Here is a 15,351-nt window from a genome sequence, read left to right on the forward strand (position 1 = left end):
GCAATTGCTGGTTCTCCAGCCCTATAGGCAAATGCTCCTCGATCTAGAACACGACAATGCACTGGGAGGACACCTGGGGGCTGAAAAAATAGAGGCCAGGATAACAGACGTAAGTTGGAACTTGGAAGGCTGAGATAGTGGGTAGGGTTACTCTAGGAATTCTTGGATAAGGGAGTCCGATGGTTGAGGAGTCAAAGGGACCGTTTTTCTATTGTATAGTATGAGTAATACCTTGTGGGTTAGTTAGGAGTTGTCTGGAGTTGGGGTGATGAGGAGATGAAATTTTAGCTTTCATGTGTTACACTTTGACTCGGCAGGCCAATAGGACGCCTGCCTTATTGCCCAACACGTAATAGTTAGCTTTAGTGCGTTTAAGGTTATTTTCAAATTTGTACAGAAGTAGGGATCTGAGTGAGTGTCTCAGCTCTAAGTTCACTTTGATGTTGATCAAAGTGTACATGGGTCAGTATCAGGAAGATCATTCAGTTCAAAGAAAGTTATGCTCACGAGTTCTTGGTGAATTTCTTCATCCACCAGTAGAGTAGAGTCTTCATAAAACAGTACCTGTGACCTGCCCATGCCATCACATAGGGGGCTAAGTAAGCCCCCTTGTAACACCAACAAAGTTGAATAAAAAAATGATATACAAGTGTAAATACAATTAACCACTTTCCGCAGAATCACGTACATGTTATAGCTCTATAGCTGTATGCCATAACCCCCAGTATTTTTTATTCAGCAATGCTTTCATGTAAAAGCAATCCTAGCAGCTGATTAGCCCATCCATTGCTTCCCACGCAGTATTCGATCTGGCAGTGGCGTCGGGTTATCATACCCCCTTCCCGCCGACCGTACGCAGATATGCGTACTCGGCTTTCCGGGGTTATACCGGGATGATGCCCGCAGCTGCAGGCATCATCCCGGTACCGTTGTTTACAGCGGGCGATCGGCTACCCGAGTATAACAACCGATGCGGCTAAAAGCCGCTCGGTTGTTATACCGGAGGGGCGGGAGGGGACATCCCCCCCTCCCGCTGTTACCGGGCCTCCCGTGCGATCGGGAGGCCCAGTGTCTGATCCTGTGCCTTCGGCGGCTGGGGGCGGGCTGGAACGAAGCTGTGGGCGGCTTCGTTCCAGCCTTCTCGTTGTAAACGCGGAAGCGACGTCATGACGTCACTTCCCGTTTACTCGGCTGCCAATGGCGCCGAATTTAAAAAAGTACACAGTATTCAGAATCGCCGTTTTCGGCGATCTGAATACTTTGAAGTGTAAAGGAGGGATGGGGGGTCTTTTAGACCCCCCATCCCTCCATAAAGAGTACCTGTCACCACCTATTACTGTCACAAGGGATGTTTACATTCCTTGTGACAGCAATAAAAGTAAAAAAAAAAATTTTTTTTTTTTTAAAACACAATTTATAAAGTAAAAAACAATTTTTTTTAAAGTGCCCCTGTCCCCGCGAGCTCGCGCAGCGAAGAAAACGCATACGGAAGTCGCGCCCGCATATGTAAACGGTGTTCAAATCACACATGTGAGGTATCGCTGTGATCGTCAGAGCGAGAGCAATAATTCTAGCTCTAGACCTCCTCTGTAACTCAAACCTAGTAACCGTAAAAAAATTTTAAAGCGTCGCCTATGGAAATTCATAGGTACCGTAGTTTGTCGCCATTCCACGAGTGCGTGCAATTATAAAGGGTGACATGTTTGGTATCTATTTACTCGGCGTAACATCATCTTTCACATTATACATAAAAATTGGGGTAACTTTACTTTTTGGATTTTTTAAAATTCATGAAAGTGTCCCTTTTCCAAAAATTTGCGTTTAAAACACCGCTGCACAAATACCGTGTGATAAAAAATATTGCAACAATCGCCATTTTATTCTCTAGATTCTCTGCTAAAAAAATATATATAATGTTTGGGAACTCTAAGTAATTTTCTAGCAAAAAATACGGATTTTAACTTGTAAACACCAAATTTCAAAAATAGGCTTAGTCATGAAAGGGATACAGCTTGTCGAGGACCGGAAGGTCCCTGGCCATCTCTATTGTTTAGGAGGCCGGAGCGACGTCATGATGTCACTTCTGGTCAGGGCAGATGAGATTATTGTCTTTTTTTAAATCTCATGCTTTCCAGGGTAGAGGAGAGATCTGGTGTCTTATAGACCGCAAATGTCTCCATAAAGACGACCTGTAATGGGATGTTTACATTTCTTGTGATAGAAATAGAAACATATGTAGGTCAGGCACACATGTAAACAGTGTTCGTACGTGAGGCATCGCCGAGAACATTCTAGCAAGAATAATAATTCTAACGCTAGAACTCTTCTAACTCTAAACTGGTAACCTGTAAACATTTTTAAAGAATCGCGTATGGAGATTTTAAGGACCATGGTTTGTCACCATTCAATGAGTGTGCGCAATTTTAAAGCGTGTTAGGTATCTATTTACTCTGCATATCATCATATTTTACCAAAAAAAATGGGTTATACAGTGCCTTGCAAAAGTATTAACCCCCCTTGGCATTTTTCGTGTTTTGTTGCCTCACAACCTGGAATTAACATGGATTGTTTGAGGATTTGCATGATTTAATTTACAGAATATGCTCACAACTTTGACGATTTTTTTTTTATTGTGAAGCAAACAAATAGGACAAAATAACAGAAAAAGTCAATGTGCATAACTACTGACCCCCCTGAAGTCAATACTTTGTAGAGCCACCTTTTGCGGCTATCACAGCTCCAAGTCGCTTTGGATAAGTCTCTATGAGCTTGCCACATCTTACCACTAGGATTTTTGTCCATTCCTCCTTGCAAAACTGCTTTAGCTCCTTCAAGTTGGATGGTTTGTGCTTGTGAACAGCAATCTAAGTCTGACCACAGATTTTCTATTGGATTGAGGTCTGGGCTTTGACTAGGCTATTCCAACACATTTACATGTTTCCCCTTAAACCACTCAAGTGTTGCTTTAGCAGTGTATGTGGGGTCATTGTCCTGCTGGAAGGTGAACCTCCGTCCTAGCCTCAAATCACACACAGAATGGTACAGGTTTTGCTCAAGAATATCCCTGTATTTAGCACCATCCATCTTTCCCTCAACTCTAACCAGTTTCCCAGTCCTGACTTCTGAAAAACATCCCCACAGCATGATGCTGCCACCACCATGTTTCACTGTGGAGATGGTGTCCTTTGCGTGATGTGATGGGTTGGGTTTGCTCCAGACATAGATTTTTTTTTTTGATTGACAAAAAGTTAAATGTTAGTCTCATCAGACCAGAGCACCTTCCTCCATACATTTTGCGAGTCTCCTACATGCCTTTTCGCAAACTCAAATCGTGCCATTTTGTTTTTTGCTGAAAGTAATGACTTTCTTCTGGCCACTCTGCCATAAAGCCCAACTCTATGGGAGTGTACGGCTTATTGTCGTTCTATCTACAAATACTTCAGTCTCTGCTATGGAACTCTGCAGCTTCTCCAGGGTTACCTTAGGTCTCTGTGCTGCCTCGCTGATTAATGCCCTCCTTGCCCAGTCCGTGAGTTTTGGTTTGCGGCAGTCTCTTGGCAGGTTTGCTGTTGTGCCATGTTTTTTCCATTTGTTTATGATAGATTTGATGGTGCTCCTAGGGATCAAAGATTTGGATTTTTTTTATAACCTAACCCTGACTTGTACTTCTCAACAACATTGTCCCTTACTTGTTTGTAGAGTTCCTTGGTCTTCATGGCAGTGTTTGGTTAGTGGTGCCTCTTGCTTAGGTGTTGCAGCCTCTGGGGCTTTTCAAAAAGGTGTGTATATGTAATGACAAATCAGGTGAAACTTCGATTGCACACAGGTGGACATCATTTCACTAATTATGTGACTTCTGAAGGTAATTGGTTGCACCAGAGCTTTTTATGGGCTTCATAACAAAGGGGGTGAATACATACGCACATGCCAATTATCAGTTTCTTATTTCTGAAAAATAGTTTTATGTATATATTTTTCTAATTTTACTTCACCAACTAAGGCCCCTTTCAAGCTGTCGGACCATTCAGGTCCACCTGTCAGTTTTTTGTCGGCGGACCTGAATGGGCGCTCCATGCTAGTTTATGGAGCGACGGATGTCAGTGGTGACATGTCCGCTGACATCCGACAAAATCAGACGGATGCCCCTACGTTCGCATCCGTCCCTGGCGGATCGAATGAGATCTGATGAAAACAGAAATGCTGTCTATTTTCGCCCGATCTCTCCATAGGAAGCAGCGGCGCTCAACAGGCCCCTTACCACTCAGTGAGCAGAGAGGGACCTGTCATCCGCCGGCTCAGCGGAGATCTCCTGCTGAGCTGGCGGACAGAGGAGGACTCCAAGGCAGCGGATCAGCCTTGTGAGAATGATGCCTTAGACTGTTGTGTTCTGATCCATCACATATAATTCAGATTAAAATAACATTGAACTAAAGGCTGTAATGTAACAAAATAGGTAAAAAGCCAAGGGGGTGAATACCTTTGCAAGGCACTGTAGATTTTTTTCATTAAAAGTCAATAAAAAGTAAACAAAATGCGACTAAACTCAAGTTACCGCTTTTACAGGGGTTTGGCGTTCCAAATGTCTCTAAACATCTGTCCTGACCGCATTTTTTAGCTTTCCAAAAAATGCTTCTAATCTCAACTGCCTATAAACGACTATAAACGACCCTGTGTACATGTACTGATAAGACAACAGTGGAGAGTTCAGGGGTAGCTGAAAAAAACGCCCAACTGCTCCTAAACATGCATTTACCAGCAGCAGTGTACATGAAGCTTTACTTAAACATGTTAAAAAGTTGTTAAACTCGTACTAAAATTAAGAAAAATAATTAAAAAGCAACCACCGCACATACAAACACAAGCACAGGTCCTGCAAGTAATTAAAAAATAACTGTGCCACACGTGAGTTAGTGCAGTGAAAGTTGGAGAGACAGCAATAACTCAAGAGCCATAATGCATGGTTAATGCTAAACTGATTACCTGTAAAGACTTTCAGTCACCTATGAAAATTTTTTAGATACTGAAGTTTTTCAGCCATTTCAATGACACACAAATTCTTGAGTCTTGACATGTTTGATATATATCACATGGTAAATAGTTACATTTTATATTTTGGTAATATATTGTGTTTATGTGCACTAGAATTAATTTGTGTATTTTTTCCTGAAAAATATGCTTTTGATAAATAGTTGAGCTGTTAAGGTGTAATATAAAATTGCAACTGCCACAATTTTATTATACAGGACAACTATGTTCAGAAAATCTATAATATTTGGGGGTTTCAAGTAAATTTCTAGCAAAAAAAATGCCGATTTTTAGCAAAAAAAAATACTGATAAGTGTGAAAAATGTAAGGATTGAACCGGGTGCAAAGTGGTTAATGCAGTCACAAATTTCAGAGTTTATGCTTAGCTACAACCTTGCAGACCAGATTAGGTTTGTAGCTTTTCAAAAATAGAAGCTAGAGTATAGCCAGTTGCCGCCCGACGATGTACGTCGATAGAATTGCACGGGCAGGCATATGGGCGTACCTGTACGGGCCTGCCTCCCAGCGGGCCTGACCGGGTCCACCCCCCCCTCCGGTGCCTGCGGCGGTAGGTTTCATTCCAGGAGCGATCCGTGCTGAGGGGGAGGCCACCGATTCATGGCCACCCCCTCGCGATCGCTCCTGGCAAATGAGAGGCTTCCTCTGCTTCTGTAATGTAAACATGGAAGTGAAGTCATCTCACCTCATGCAGCCTTTTCGTTTCGGCGCCCGAGGAGAGAGGAGAGAAGACATCAATGTGAGTCTGTACCAACACTACACTAACACCAGTACACATAGGCACATAACACCCCCCCCCCCCCCAGTGTCACCGATTGCAGTGTTTATTTTTTTTACTGATCACTGCATTTGGTGTCATTTGTGACTGTAATAAGTGTTAGGGCAGTTAGTGGTAGGCCCCTTTAGGTCTAGGGTAGCCCCTAACAAAGGTTTAACCCCTTGATTAGCCCCCAGTTAACCCTTTCATCCCGTCGCCAGTGTCACTAAGCAATCTTTTTTCTGATCGCTGTATTAGTATCACAGGTGACGCTAATTAACCAGGTAGGTATTTAGGTTCACTGTCAGCTTTTTATAGCGCCAGGTACCCCCATATACTACCTAATAAAGGTTTTAACCCCCTGATTGCCCCCTAGTTATCCCTTTCACCAGTGATCACCGTATAAGTGTTACAGATGACGCTGGTTAGTTTGTTTTTTATACCTGCCATTACCCAATAAAGGTTTAACCCCCTGATCACCCGGCGGGGTGAGGGTTTAGGGTCAGTTAGGGTCCGCGTCGCCCCAGGCAGTGTCAGATTAGTGCCAGTACCGCTAACACCCACGCACGCAGCATACACCTCCCTTAGTGGTATAGTATCTGAACGGATCAATATATGATCAGATCTATACTAGAGTCCCCTGCAGTTTAGGGTTCCTAAAAACGCAGTTTTAGTGGGATCTGCCCAGATACCTGCTAGCACCTGCGTTTTGCCCCTCCGCCCAGCCCACCCAAGTGCAGTATCGATTGATCACTGTCACTTACAAAACACAACACACATAACTGCAGTGTTCGCAGAGTCAGGCCTGATCCCTGCGATCGCTAACAGTTTTTTTGGTAGCATTTTGATACAGTTGCTGACAGCCTAGGAGCTTTTTTTATTGGGAGCCCACCACTTCCGCAGCACCCGTATTTCCCCAATCCTGGCCAACCCGGCATTCATGTGGAAACAGTTGATTTTACGTCACTTGATTTTTATTCGCTGTTTTTCACCGAAGATCTCTATAGATCTATTGTGGACCAAAGCAATTTGTATGCTGGTCAATACATCGCCACTAATCCCCAGTACTCCCTTGCCAGAGATTGGAAACCAATTACGGTTTCCGAATTTAAGACCTTTCTGGGCCTATCCCTCGAGATGGGCATAACTAAAAAGAGTTAAAAAGACCCAATTCACCATATGCCCGTGTTCTCTGCTTCCATGACCAGAGCAAGATACGAGCAGATCTTGCGGTTCATGCACTTCAACAATAAACTCTGTCGTCCTCGTGGAGACCCTGAATACGTTTGGCTCTACAAAATTTGGCCCCTCGTAAACCACTTCAACCAACGTTTTGCAGCCTTGTTTACTCCCCATCAAGTTGTCTGCGTTGATGAGTCCCTGATTAAGTTTTCTGGCCGCTTGTCTTTCAAACAGTATCTTCCCAGCAAGCGTGCCAGATACGGAGTCAAGATGTATAAGCTCTGTGACAGGGCCACAGGCTATACATGTAGTTTTATGGTTTACGAGGGAAGAGATAGTCACGTAGAGCCGGAGAACTGCCCAGACTACATAGGAAGCGCTGGCAAGATTGTGTGGGACTGGGTGTCACCCTTATTTGGAAAGGAGTACCATTTGCATGTGGACAATTATTACAGGAGCGTGCCAATTTTTAGTCACTTGTTTGATCATCAAATTGGCGCATGTGGCACCGTGCGACCTAATCGCCGGGGCTTACCCCAGAAGCTTGTAGATTTCCATACAAGAAAGTGTCTGTATACTTATTTCAATTGGCTTTGCTGAATGCTCATGTGCTATACAGAGCTTCAGGACGGACTGGAACCTTCCTTAAATTCCAGGAAGAGATTGTCAGAGCTCTTCTGTTTCCAGACGGTGCTCCACCTCACCTTCCTAATCCAAATGCAGTAAGCCAGCTGCATAAGAGGCATTTTCTGTATGTCCTCCCGAGTACCCCAACCCAACGAGCTCCACAAAGAAAATGTTGTGTCTGTAGAAAGCGCGGATATAGGCGTGACATTTTTGTCCTGCTATTTTTGTCCCTCCTGTCCTGACAATCCTGGTCTTTGCATTGGTGAATGTTTTGAACGCTACCATACACTAGTTGAGTATTAGCATAGGGTACAGCACTGCAGAGACTAGAACACACTTTCACAGGGTCTCCCAAGATGCCATCGCATTTTGAGAGAACCGAACCTGGAACCGAACCGTTACAGTCACAGTTACAAATAAAAGTGTAAAAAAAAAAAAAAAAAAAAAAAAAAGTTGTTTTATTGTTCTCTCTCTTTCTTACTGTATTCTATTCTGCAATGATTTATTAACCATTTTTTTGTTTTCAGGTACGCCATTCAGCTGCAGCACGGATTTATTTATCTTGACAGCAACAGCGTTTGCTCCCACGATACATAAAGCCGTGATTCCAGCGCTGTAGGAGGTGATTTCACCACCACAGTTAAAAACAAAATGGTGCATGTATGCCCATCATTAGAAGTGGGTGGATGAAGGGAGGTATTCTAATGGTGGGCATACCCACCGATCAATCTCTTTTTTTCGTTCAGCCCATAGGCTGCATGATAAAAAAAAAAGATTACAATATATGCCCAACAAGGACCAGCAAGATACTGGTATGTTGCTGGACTTTGAGTGGTTATACCAGAATGATGCCTGCGGGTTTAGGTATCATCTTGGTATCATTCTTTTCGGTCAGCAGTCGACTTTCATGTAAAAGCAATCCTAGTGGCTAATTAACCTCTAGACTGCTTTTACAAGCAGTGGGAGGGAATGTCCCCCCATCCCACCATCTTCCATGGTTTTCTCTGGCTCTCCTGTCCCAACACTGAACCTGAGAATGCAGCCGGTGGTTCCGCCAGCTGACCATAGAGCTGATCAGAGACCAGAACAGCTTTAAGCTGTTGAGCATCAATCAACTCTATGGCCTAAGAAACCAGAAGCTACGAGCATTTCATGATTTCACCAGATATAAACAGCGCCATTGGGAAAGCATTTTATCACACCGATGTTGGTGTGGTCAGAGGAGAGATCTAGGGTCTAATAGACCCCAATTTTTTTAAAAAAATAGTACCTGTCACTAACTATTACTATCATAGGTGTGAAAAATGAAACGCCCACCATTTTAATCTGTAGGGCCTTTGCTTTTAAAAAAATATATAATGTTAGGGGGTTCAAAATAATTTTCTTGCAAAAAAAAAAAGTATTTTTTCATGTAAACAAAAAGTGTCAGAAAGGGCTTTGTCTTCAAGTGGTTAGAAGAGTGGGTGATGTGTGACATAATTTTGTAAATATTGTGCATAAAATGCCAGGACAGTTCAAACCCCCCAAATGACCCCATTTTGGAAAGTAGACACTCCCCAAGCTATTTGCTGAGAGGCATGTCGAGTCCTTGGAATATTTTACATTTTGACACAAGTTGCGGGAAAAAGACAAATTGTTTTTTTTTTTTGCACAAAGTTGTCACTAAATAATATATTGCTCAAACATGCCATGGGCATATGTGAAATTAGACCCCAAAAAACATTCTGTTGCTTCTCCTGAGTACGGGGATACCACATGTGAGACTTTTTGGGAGCCTAGCCGCGCACGGGACCCCGAAAACCAAGCACCGCCTTCAGGCTAAGGGTGTCAATTTTTGATTTCACTCCACACTCCCCATCACAGTTTCGGAGGCAATGGAATGTACAGATGGCACAACCCCCCCAAATGACCTTATTTTGGAAAGTTGACACCCAAGCTATTTGCTGAGAGGTATGGTGAGTATTTTGCAGATCTCGCTTTTTGTCACAAAGTTTTGAAAATTGAAAAAAGAAAAAAAAAAAAAGTTTTCTTTCTTCATTTTCAAAAACAAATAAGAGCTGCAAAATACTCACTATGCCTCTCAGCAAATAGCTTGGGTGTCTACTTTCCAAAATGGGGTCATTGGGGGGGGGGGGGGGTTGTGCCATCCTGGCATTTTATGGCCTTCAAAACTGTGATAGGTATTGAGAAGTGAAATAAAAAATTTACGCCCTTGGAAATCATGAAGGCGGTGCTTGATTTTCGGGGCCCCGTACGCGGCTAGGCTCCCTAAAGGTCCCAAGATTGTGGTATCCCCGTACTAAGGAGAAGCAGCAGAATTTATTTTGGGGCCTATGGCATGTGTGAGCAATATATCATTTAGTGACAACTTTGTGCAAAAAAAAAAAAAAAGTGTAATTTTCCCGCAACTTGTGGCAAAGTATAAAATATTCCATGGACTCAACATGCCTGTCAGCAAATAGCTTTGGGAAGCAGCAAAATTTATTTTGGCGTGCAATTCCACATATAACCATGGCATGTGTGAGCAATATATCATTTAGTGACAACTTTGTGTAAAACATTTTTTTTTTCATTATTCAATCACTTGGGACAAAAAAATTAAATATTCAATGGGCTCAACATGCCTCTTAGCAATTTCCTTAGGATGTCTACTTTCCAAAATAGGGTCATTGGGGGGGGGGGGGGTTGTACTGCCCTGACATTTTAGCACCTCACGAAATGAGATAGGCAGTTATAAACTAAAAGCTGCGTAAATTCCAGAAAATGTACCCTAGTTTGTAGATGCTATAACTTTTGCGCAAACCAATAAATATACGCTTCTTGACATTTTTTTTTACCAAAGACATGTGGCTGAATACATTTTGGCCTAAATGTATGACTAAAATTGAGTTTATTGGATTTTTCTTATAACAAAAAGTAGAAAATATCATTTAAAAAAAAAAAAAAATGTGGTCTTTTTCCGTTTATATCGCAAAAAATAAAAAATCGCAGAGGCAATCAAATACCATCAAAAGAAAGCTGTATTTGTGTGAACAAAAGGACGCAAATTTCGTTTGGGTAGAGCATTGCATTACTGCGCAATTACCAGTTAAAGCAGCGCAGTGCCAAATTGTAAAAAGTCCTCATTGAGCTGCCAAATGGTCCGGGGCTGAAGTTGTTAAAGAAGTTTGTCTTAACATCATAAACTAAATGCATGCAAAAATATAGATCATTTTGTTATTATATGAAATATTATGGTGATTAACTAAAACAATATGTATCCACATTATGGGTCCCAAGTAGTGTACCCACTATGCGGACAGCTCTCCTGCTTCCTGTCCTTGAAAAGTAGAACTATAGGAAAACCTTTTTTTTTCCCCATTATGGATAGAGCAAGGAAGGGTTATAAACCCCTTTCAGTTTTTGTTTTGCTATTTGAGTCCCATTGTAGTGATTTCCCTTCATTGTCAGTCCCATAGCAAAACAGGAAGTGAGAGTTTCCCAGCAAATTAAATTAATTCCTTGGGGACCCTATTGGAAGATTTTCCATCTATCACTTTTCTGGGGACAACTCAAAATGTGGTATTTTCTTCACTTTCAATGATAATGGTAAACAGGACAAATAGAGAGGGCAAATCTCCTTAACAGGGACACAGACCCCAATAAAAACTGACAAGCATTCTAATCTCTCTCCATTCTATCCTTCTATCTAAACTTAAAATAAAAAAAAATAAATAAATAAAAAAAAGGGTTTGCTTTTCATTAAGAACAAGGACATGTACAATCACAGTTAATACTGCCAGATATTACAGAGAGTTTGCCAGAAGGCCCCTGGTACACGACTACCATATTCATTATTAATAGTATTTAACATTATTCATGATTTTGCCATTCAAATCCAAGATTTTTCTCTGCATCTTAGAACATACATATTATCATTTTGGAAACCCTGAACCTTTATATAACCTTGTTTAGAAAAACTGTATTAAGGATAATGGCTTACCTCTCTAAAGTAGATATCAGCAGCAGTAAGGTTTTGTGGAACAGAATGCATTTTTTTGTTTAGTGCCAGCTGTATAGCAGAGTTTACCAGTTTAGGAAGCCTGGTGTGGTGATTCTTCAGAGCAATTGCAGATGACAGCTTCTCAGCATGTTCACAAAGCAACAGTCGAGTTGCCATGGTAAGCTCTCTCATCTGGCAGGTGCTTAAACAATTGAAGAGCCCGACCTGCATAAATAATTATAAACCATGAACTAGACTTGTGGTAGGACAGCAGCAGACATATGAGCAAAGTAGAAACGCAAATAGGAAAGTCTCAAAACAGGACCCTAAAATTTGCATAATGCATATAAAGATTTCCTGTACAAGCTAGATGCAAAACTTTAGCATCTTATGTGAAGATATAAAGTGAAAGGCACTCGTAATGTTATTTTTTTTTTACCTATTAACAAAAACAAGAAATATCAAACAAAACATACATCTCAATAAAACAAATTGTGTAATATCAGAATAATATAAGAAAATATTAAGCAACAAACTAAAAATCATCTTTGTTAATATAAGATGAAGCAATGTGTTCAATTTAAAGCGGAGGTCCGCCCACCACTGCAAAAATAAAAAGCCAGCAGCTGCTTACTTTTAATAATCGGACACTTACCTGTCCTTGACTCCAGTGATGTCGGCACCACAGCTGATGTTTCCATCAGCTGTCGTGTGCATGCCGCCTCCATTGAGAGTAAGGGAACCCGGCAGTGTAGCCTTTAGGCTTCATGCTCCTCTCTCCTACTGGCCCGGCGACAGTGGGAGGAGGGAGCCCCAGTCGTGACGTCAATACCCGTGGCTGAGGCTCCCAGAAGTGGGGAAAGCATACTTGTGAAAGACAGGTATACTGTCCCCCCTCCCCCCGAAAGGTGCCAATTGTAGCACTGGAGGAGTTGAGGAGTACAATGAGCGGAAGTTCCACTATTGGGTGGAAATCGGCTTTAATGGAAGCCCTACCAGTTGATCATACAGTACTTGCCATCCTCTTGTGCTCACACCACTCCGTTTCCACCACCAGAAGTGGAGACAGGCAGCACTTTGTAATTATCAAGTTGTAACCAGAAGCTTAAAGTTAAACTAAACCCAGGACCCTGCATTCACCATATCTGGTCACCCACATTACATAGAACATGAAAATGGAATCATTTTAGTAAATATAAACTGCTAAATACCTTTTCTCATAAGTAGTATATAGCAGTCTTGTGATTTCTATCAGTGCCTGGCGATCACTGGTTAAAGCTTGTAGGAGTCATCTTCATTCTCCCCTGACTGTCCTGTGAGGCTGCATGACCCCTGACTTTGTCTGGGCAGTGCTGATTTGCCTGGGGCTGATCACATGCACCCTCCGAAGAAAAAAAAAAAAAACACCTATAGCAATGTACACTATATTGAGCATGTGCAGAGGGCCTCCTAGGGCTCTGTTCTATAAGCAGATGGATTGGGGACAGTAAAAGTGAGGCTCAGAAAAGATGGGATCAAACAGCCTTTTTAAACAATGCAAAGGATAAACTCCTTAGCTTCCACACTGAGTATAACAAGCATGTTTCACTACATATACAGACTGATTTTACGGTTGTTGGTTTAATAACACTTAAAAAATGTGCAACTCTCTATCTGCCACCAAGTACCTCTCCTCTAGAAGCGTTTTTTTAAGCCAGTGTATGGACCCTTTAACCGAACGTCTTGATTTTACCAGTTTTTACATCTTCCATTATGTTCTGGACAATCAAGATCTGTCTTCACACCAGTGTTATTGGATTTAGGTGACTGAGTTGCTTTTGTACCTTCAGACGATTGGTCACTGGCAAGAAAGAAAGCTGCAGGGACATGCCCCATAGAACTTATCCAACTCCCAGCAAGCCACAGAGGAGGGATCTCTGTTTTGTATTGTACTCCAAGAAAACTGGATTTTTTGTTACTCACCACAAAATGCTTTCTCTGAGTTCATTGACAGACAGCTCTTCTGATTCAAGACCATTGTGTTTTATAGTGCCACTATAGGACACTAGGCAGAAAAGAACACAGCACTGTCTAATGAACAGTCCCCTCTGCTATAGGCAAGCCAGTTAGTTACAAAGCAGTGTCATAAATATAAACTCCAAATAGAGTGAACTTCGAGAAAGGGATGTTACGATAAGTAAAACATTCCCATTTTCTCTTACGTTCATTAAGAAACACAGCTCTTCTGTTTTTTTGACCATCAGGACGTCCCAAAACAGTGCCTCAACAAGGGTTGGGCAAGCAAAAACAAATGCAGCGACCAGGCAAACCTTTAAACAGCAGCCTGCAAAACCTTGCAGCCAAAAATTGCATCCAGCGTTGCAAACACATCAACTTTGTAAAAGTAAGCACCGATGACCACTTACAAACCTGAGACACAAACATCTGATGTCCGAATGCCCAGGTGGCATCAATTGCCCTGGTGGAGTGTGCTGTAACGAAGAAGGCAGGAGCCTGACTCTGAATGGTGTACGCCAGAAAAATGAACTGCCAAATCCAACGGGAGCTGGTGGCAGAGGAGGCCGCCCAACACTTTCTTGGGCGGTCCATGAGCACAAAAACAGAATCTGACCTCCAGAAGGAGGCCATTGTGAACAGATACACGCTAACCATCTGGACCACATCCAATCAGTGCAATGCAACCTCCTTAGGCTGTTGACACAAAGAAGGCAGGTCCTCATTGAGGTGAAAATCCCAACACCACCTTTACAAGAAAGGAAGGGCATGGACAGAGAACCACCTTATTTTTACGTAAAACCAGATAGGGAAACTTACAAGATAGAGCAACCAACTCCAACGCCCACCGCATTGAATTGACAGAGATAAAAAGGCAACTTGTTACTAAAAAGTAAACGGGACTATCCCAAATACTCTCAAAGGGAGACTTCTGAGGGACCAAAAGAACAAAATGCAAGTTCCATGGTGGCAACGGGGTGCCACAGGATCAAAAATCAACGAGTGAGTGGCCAAGGAGCACTGAAAAAAAAGACTGCACGGGTAGAAATTAGACCCTTAATGGTACTCAAGGTAAGCTTTTGATCAACACCCAACTGGAGAAAGGCTAAAACCCAAGCCACCAGGGAGAAACATGGATGGGTACCCAGAGTCTTGCACCAGGCAATATAAGCCTTTCAGTTGCAATGATACATCTTCTGAGCGGTAGACTAGCATTCCATCAACATTGTGGGGGATCACCAAACCCCACTACCCCCATCTTTAAACACCTGGATTTCAAAGGCAATGCCATCAAAGCCAGAGATGCTAAAGCAGGGTGGTAGATGGGGACAAAAGAACCTTCTGATGGAGCAACTGCCAGGGACCATCCACAACCAGTCGCACTACATTGGCATACCATGCATGATGAGGCCAGTCTGGAACAAAAAGTGTGACTGGAACTCCTTTAGCCTCGATCATGCAGAGGGAGAAGCTTGAGAGAAGGAACCATGTAAATTAGGTGATACTGATCCCATGGACCACCAGCACATCCTTTGCATCTGCCAAGGGGCCCCACACTCTCGCCACAAATCATGGCACCTTGAGGCAGGAAGATACACGTCCTTGGTCCCCCAGCGCTGACAGATCTAACTAAATACGCCCGGGTGCAGGGACCATGCCCCCTGATCCAGCGTTTGATGACTGAAGTAATTCTTGATGCCGGGACTGTGCAAGGCAGAGAGAGCAAGAACCTGCTGTTTCACCCACTGCAGAATGCATGACGACT

General features: G+C 42.6%; 1 protein-coding gene across 1 annotated transcript in view; it reads right to left on the minus strand.

The window, feature by feature from the left end:
• The window catches only part of NUP133 (nucleoporin 133), a 1,112,480-nt gene that overhangs the window by 423,988 nt on the left and 673,141 nt on the right, over positions 1–15,351 (minus strand). Inside the window, 1 exon segment of the mRNA XM_073627602.1 lies at positions 11,592–11,816. Coding sequence (XP_073483703.1) covers positions 11,592–11,816 — 225 coding nt within the window.

This window comes from Aquarana catesbeiana, linkage group LG04, assembly GCF_042186555.1.
Source record: "Aquarana catesbeiana isolate 2022-GZ linkage group LG04, ASM4218655v1, whole genome shotgun sequence".
NCBI lineage: Eukaryota > Metazoa > Chordata > Amphibia > Anura > Ranidae > Aquarana > Aquarana catesbeiana.